This window comes from Mixophyes fleayi, chromosome 1, assembly GCF_038048845.1.
Source record: "Mixophyes fleayi isolate aMixFle1 chromosome 1, aMixFle1.hap1, whole genome shotgun sequence".
In the NCBI taxonomy this organism is placed as follows: Eukaryota; Metazoa; Chordata; class Amphibia; order Anura; family Limnodynastidae; genus Mixophyes; species Mixophyes fleayi.
In genome coordinates this window covers 235,451,282-235,458,125 of record NC_134402.1, presented here as the reverse complement: position 1 = coordinate 235,458,125, position 6,844 = coordinate 235,451,282, and the positions used below count along the sequence as shown (strand labels likewise).

Genomic DNA, 6,844 nt, shown 5'->3' with positions numbered 1-6,844 from the left:
ACCATCTTTCCAGAGGTATCCAATCCTGCGATCCGCAGGCTACTCATCTCTCCACCTCTTCCAGAGGTATCCACCCTGTAACCCGCTGGCTACAGCATCTCTCCATCGCTTTACAGTATTGCCTATTCCGCTGTTAAGAACTGTAGTTATATTACTGCCTTAACAGTTATTGCATCCTGAACCTGTGTTACCTGTTGTCATGTGCAAGCTAATTTTTAGGCATAAATCTGCAAATATATGTTTGTGAATTACTTCCTAGAAATAGTGAGACATGGTTCTCTTAGGAGCTGTTAGATCAAGGGGTTTTGTGTATGTTAAACCACCCAGGGGGGCTGGTAGATAAGGGTAGCACCTTATACCATTTATGGCAGGATGGCAAATGTGAATGCCTTTGAGGAGATCTCTTGCAAGACAATGAAATCTCACACATGTTTGGGAGGCCCCAGACAGGCCGACTGCAGAGACTGGGTTGTATGTTAATGACAGATTTAAGCTGAATAAGGGCACAGGAAAAGATCATATCATTTTCTCCCATATCATACATACCAGAGGCATGTGTGGTATGCAGATGAAGGGAAACTTAGGACCTGTTGTGTGAAGGTAAAATCATGTTCGTAAACCATACTGTTGAAAAGTTAGGACGGTGTAAAGAAAACTTGACTTAGAGGTATTCAAACAGCAAAGTCATAAGACCCTAATTTGCATTCTCCCCTCCTGTTGGTTCTGACCTCACAGGGAAGGGGGCTGGGGGGCCCTGTAGCTTGACTTTAAAACTGTATTGAAAATGTAACCCTGGGTTCTTCTTTTTCTGAGGGAGTTTAATTGAAGAGGTTCCATTTTTTCCTGCTCCTCCCGGCACCACAAACTTGATTCTAAGTGAGGTATCAATTCTGTGTTTTATCCTTTTTATTTTATAAGAAACAATTGCACTATATTTGTATGTCATTTTATTATCTTTTTATCTTAAGCATTGTGGATGTATTTTCCATATTAAATTACACTTAATAAGTTCTAGTCTCTGTGTTCTTATGAATTCACGCGACAGTTTGGTCCAGACGCTACCTAATTGAAACTGTGCAAACCTTGTGGTTTAAGTGAACTCTGATTAAAGTAAATTGTGTTGGATTAATGCTAGGGAGAACCGAAGGCTTCCTAAATAAGAGTGTCAGCTCTTATCCGAAACAACCTTGGTGGTGGTAATTAGTATCGCAAAGCTAGTGTGTGGCATAGATAGGGAAGGATTTAATCATTTTAGACAGACCAGGTGGTTGTCTTTGTGGTTGACCCTGTGTCACATATGCGTCACGCAGACTCAGGTGAGTGCTGTTCGTGACAAATTGGTGGCAAGCTTGTGGGATATATTTTTAATTTTTTTTTTTAAGAACTTAAGTGAATTAGGGTTGTGTGATCCCTGAGAGAGGAAATACAGACTAATTCACCAGAGACTGAACTCAATGCTTAAAACATTTATAAGACATACAGCAATTGTTTCTTTCCCTCCCCTTCTCTTTTTTTTCTTATCTTTTTTTATTTGGCATTAAACTGAGGAAATGGCTGCTGCATATAAACGTTTGACAAAGGAGGCGCTGATGTCAGATTGTGAGGATGCAGGAATTCCCACCAGTGGCAAAAGTAAGGAGCAATTGATTGAAGCTCTTGTACAGAGGGATGAACATCAACTCACAGTTGTGTCTGAGGAAGAGCATAGCCAGGACTCAGGAGCGGACCTGACTGTGGATATTCCTCAAAACCAGGGACGGTTAATTTCGGATGATTCTAATGGTGCATGTGTGGACACTGCTATGGACGTTTATATGCAAACCGCCCTGAAATATTTGGGCCCAGCGGACATTACAACTAAAATGCAACTCATACAGCAGTTCCAGGAGAAGGAAGCTGCTGACCGTCAGGAGAGAGAGAGACACGCTGCTATGGAGGCAGCAGAGAGGCGCGCTGCTATGGAGGCAGCAGAGAGGCACGCTGCTATGGAGGCAGCAGAGAGGCACGCTGCTATGGAGGCAGCAGAGAGGCGCGCTGCTATGGAGGCAGCGGAGCGCCAAGCAGAAAGAGAATCTGCCGAGCGAGAGGCAGATAGGAGATATGAGCTGGAGCTTGCCAAGCTCAAACGCCAGTCAGAAGCGAAAGACACTGGTATTAGCAGACCCCGTCCTGAGAATTTCCCTGTATTGGAAAAAGACGGGGATGTAGATGCTTTTTTGCGAGGATTTGAAAAGACTTGCCGACAGTATGGACTGGCCAAAGATCAGTGGGCACAATATTTAACCCCTGGTTTGCGAGGTAAAGCATTAGAGGCCTTTGCAGATCTTCCACCTGAGATGGACGGAAATTATGAGGCAATCAAAAGTGCCCTGTTGCAACGTTTTAACATCACCCCAGAGGCGCATAGGCAGAAATTCAGAGATTTAAAACGCAGTGCCTCTGACACATATTCAGGACTTGTGGCCCAGCTGTGTGCTTCCTTCAAACAGTGGGTTGGAGGGCTACAGATCACCACCTTTGATGCTCTGCAAGATTTGATGATCCAGGAGCAGTTTCTGACTTTGTGCCCAGCTGATGTGAAGGAATGGGTAGTGGATCGGGACCCTGCATCATCTGCGGAAGCAGCTAGACTGGCTGACAAGTATACTGTCACCCGGGCCCCTGCAGCTAAAAGAGGAACTTTTGTGCCAGGACAGTCTGCCTGGAAAGGGGAGCGGCCAGGAGGAGCACCTTCACCTGCTGTTGTTTCTTCATCTTTTGGGAGGGTGGGGGCCAAGCCTGTTCAGGGAGATACCCGCCGTTGTTTTATTTGCAACAGGACAGGGCACCTCAGTGCCGCCTGTCCAGACCGAAAGACATCTACAGCCTCCACTGTGGGACCACCTCCTCCCCGGTCTGCTCCAGCTGTCCTGTGTGTTGCGGGATCCCAAGTGAGCCGGAATGACAATCTGCAAACGGTCACTGTCGGTGACAAGGTAACTGTGGGGTTAAGAGACACGGGTGCTGATGTTACCCTGGTGCGTTCAGAGTTGGTGGGGTCATCGGATATAATTCCAGGGAAAACTATTGCTGTGCGCGGGGTGGGAGGGATACACCCTGCTGTGCCTATGGCCCGGGTCTATCTGGACTGGGGTGCTGGAAGAGGTCTAAGGGAAGTCGGGGTATCGGACAATATTCCTACAAATGTTTTGCTTGGAACTGATTTAGGCAGGATGTTATCTCGTTATGTTGCTAGTAGTGATGTTGTGGACTCTGAACTTAACCATGTTTTTTCCCAGGTATCAGGATGTGACAGGGAAAATGTTTGTTCAGTTGTATCTGAAGTCTGTAAACTAGGATGTGAGAAGGAAAATGATTGCTCAATTGTATCCGACCTAGGTCAACTGTCTGTATCCAAGGAGTTAGGGGATGTAACTATTTCCTCAGTGTCAGTGGTCACACGTAGGCAAGCAGAGAAGGATAGGTCCTCACAATTAACTCCTGAGAGAGAGGTAGAAAGTCCCTCTGACCCAGAAGCTCCCCCTCTAACCCCCCTCCCTCCAGCACCTGCAGTTACAGACGCCTTACCTTTATCACCAGACACTGAGCAGCAAGTGAGAAGCCAGGCTTTTCAACAAGCACAGCAGACTGACACTACACTGGAAACACTGAGGTGCCTAGCAGGCAGTCCTCCCACTGAGTCTGATAAAGAAAGAGTGTTTTGGGAACAGGGAAGGTTGTATAAGGAAAGTGTAGCCAGAGATGTACCTGAGGCGGGGGTGATGGAGAAACGGCTAGTGGTACCCCTTATGTATCGGGAAGGGTTACTCAGGGTAGCTCATGAGGTCCCGCTGGCAGGGCATTTAGGCATAAAGAAAACTAAGTCTCGCTTAAAGCAAAAGTTTTACTGGCCAGAAATGGGCAAAGATATTGCCAATTATTGTCGATCTTGTCATGCCTGTCAGATGGTGGGGAAGCCTGGTGATGTGGGACACGCCCCTCTAGTGCCCCTGCCAATAATAGCAGAACCCTTTGAGCGGGTAGCTGTGGACATTATAGGACCCCTTGCCATTCCCAGCAGCTCTGGAAAACAATTTATTCTCACTGTGGTGGACTATGCTACACGGTACCCCGAAGCGGTGGCCCTCTCCTCCATACGGGCTGACAAGGTGGCCGATGCCCTCATATCCATTTTCTCCAGGGTAGGATTCCCCAAGGAAATGTTAACTGATCAGGGCACACAGTTTATGTCTAATTTAATGCAAAGCCTTTGCAAAAAGATGCACGTGGAACACCTCATAGCCAGCCCCTACCACCCACAGACTAATGGCCTGTGTGAGCGTTTTAATGGTACTCTCAAACAGATGCTCAGAACCTTTGTGGAGTCCCAGGGGAGAGACTGGGAGAGGTTTCTGCCGCACCTCCTGTTTGCGTACAGGGAGGTGCCGCAGGAATCCACTGGCTTCTCCCCCTTTGAACTCCTGTATGGGCGCAGGGTGCGCGGTCCCTTAGATCTGATCAAAGAGGATTGGGAAGGGAAATTAATCACCCCCGAAACCTCCGTGGTCCACTATGTGGTGCAGTTCAGGGAGAGGATGCAATCCCTAATGGGGATGGTGCATAGTAATCTGAAGGCTGCCCAGACTAAGCAGAAGCAATGGTATGACCGCAGTGCTAGGGAGCGTATCTTTGAAGTGGGTCAGAAAGTTCTGGTATTGGTTCCTATGTGGCAGAATAAGTTACAGGCTGCTTGGGAGGGCCCCTACTTGATAGTTCAATGCATCAATGATGTCAATTATGTGGTAGCCAGGGATGAGGGACGGAAGAGGCACAAGGTATATCATGTGAACATGATCAAGGCCTACCACGAAAGGGGGGTCTCTGTATTAGCTGTATGTAGCTTACCTGAAGGGGACCAGGAGCCAGACCCCTTGTTAGACTTAGTAGCCTCTGCCAAGAGTGGGAGATCATTAGAGACCACCCAGCGTAGTGAGAGCTTGACAGAAGTACAGCTAGATCAGCTGTTTGTGACATTGAGGCCCTATCAGAATCATTTTACAGGGAAGCCAGGGCAAACACATCTAGTTGCTCATCATGTAAACACAGGCGATCAGCCTCCCCTCAGACAGACAGCTTATCGAGTTTCCCTGGAAGTGCAGACAGATATGAAAAGGGAGATTGAAGAAATGTTGGAGTTAGGGGTAATTAGAAAGTCCCACAGCTCCTGGGCTGCACCAGTAGTGCTGATCCCCAAAAAATGTGGTGGAACCCGGTTCTGTGTGGATTATAGAAGGTTAAATGAGGCTACTGTGTTTGATGCCTATCCCATGCCCAGGATAGATGAATTGCTAGAACGGTTAGCCCACGCTCGCTATATAACCATTATGGATCTGAGTAGGGGTTATTGGCAGATCCCTCTGACGCCTGAGGCTCAGGAGCGGTCCGCATTTATCACCCCGTTTGGTCTGTATGAGTTCCTGGTCATGCCCTTTGGGATGAAAAATGCCCCTGCCTCCTTCCAGCGACTTGTTGATAGCCTGCTAGAGGGCCAAGAGAGGTATGCTGTAGCCTACCTAGATGACATTGCTGTGTTTAGCCAGACTTGGGAAGAACATTTGATCCACTTGAGCAGTGTGCTAGCTAAAATAGCGGGGGCGGGTTTAACAATAAAACCTGAGAAATGTCAGATTGGTATGAATGAGGTGCAGTACTTGGGGCACCGAGTAGGAGGAGGTACCCTGCGTCCCGAGCCAACTAAGGTAGATGCTATTGCTGCATGGCCCACCCCTAAGACCAAGAAACAGGTTATGTCCTTTTTGGGGACCGCTGGATATTACCGAAAATTCGTGCCCCAATATAGCTCCTTAGCTAAGCCCCTAACTGACCTTACAAAAAAGAGGTTGCCCCAAGTGGTGACTTGGACCCCAGACTGTGAAGAGGCATTCACCGCATTGAAGTCTGCACTTACCCAATCCCCAGTATTGCAGGCTCCTGATTTTGACCGGAGGTTTACAGTGCAAACGGATGCCTCCAACTATGGGCTGGGAGCTGTACTCAGCCAAGTGAATCAACAAGGGGAAGAGCACCCCATACTGTACCTAAGTCGGAAGCTGCTTCCCAGGGAGGTGGCCTACGCAGTTGTGGAAAAAGAGTGTTTAGCTATAGTGTGGGCCTTGCAAAAGTTGCAGTCCTACCTGTAAGGACGGGACTTTACGGTAATCACAGATCACAACCCTCTCAGCTGGTTGCACAGGGTGGCTGGGGACAATGGGAAGTTGCTCCGGTGGAGTTTGACCCTCCAGCAATACACTTTCACTGTTCAGCACCGAAAAGGGAGCCACCATGGTAATGCAGATGGATTATCCCGTCAGAACGAAAGCCTTGTGTCAGGTGAGCAGGGAAAATCGTCTTGTAGGTAACAATTTCCCTGCCACCCTCTAGAACGGGGAGGTGTCATGTGCAAGCTAATTTTTAGGCATAAATCTGCAAATATATGTTTGTGAATTACTTCCTAGAAATAGTGAGACATGGTTCTCTTAGGAGCTGTTAGATCAAGGGGTTTTGTGTATGTTAAACCACCCAGGGGGGCTGGTAGATAACGGTAGCACCTTATACCATTTATGGCAGGATGGCAAATGTGAATGCCTTTGAGGAGATCTCTTGCAAGACAATGAAATCTCACACATGTTTGGGAGGCCCCAGACAGGCCGACTGCAGAGACTGGGTTGTATGTTAATGACAGATTTAAGCTGAATAAGGGCACAGGAAAAGATCATATCATTTTCTCCCATATCATACATACCAGAGGCATGTGTGGTATGCAGATGAAGGGAAACTTAGGACCTGTTGTGTGAAGGTAAAATCA

General features: G+C 47.6%; 1 protein-coding gene across 1 annotated transcript; it reads left to right on the top strand.

Moving 5' to 3' along the window:
* The first annotated feature begins 1,648 nt into the window (after positions 1–1,648).
* On the top strand, positions 1,649–6,179 carry LOC142145572 (uncharacterized). Its single transcript, XM_075204588.1, has 2 exons — positions 1,649–5,373; positions 5,959–6,179. Exons 1-2 carry the CDS (start codon positions 1,803–1,805, stop codon positions 6,177–6,179), a joined length of 3,792 nt encoding a protein of 1,263 aa, XP_075060689.1. The 5' UTR covers positions 1,649–1,802.
* Positions 6,180–6,844: the final 665 nt, after the last annotated feature.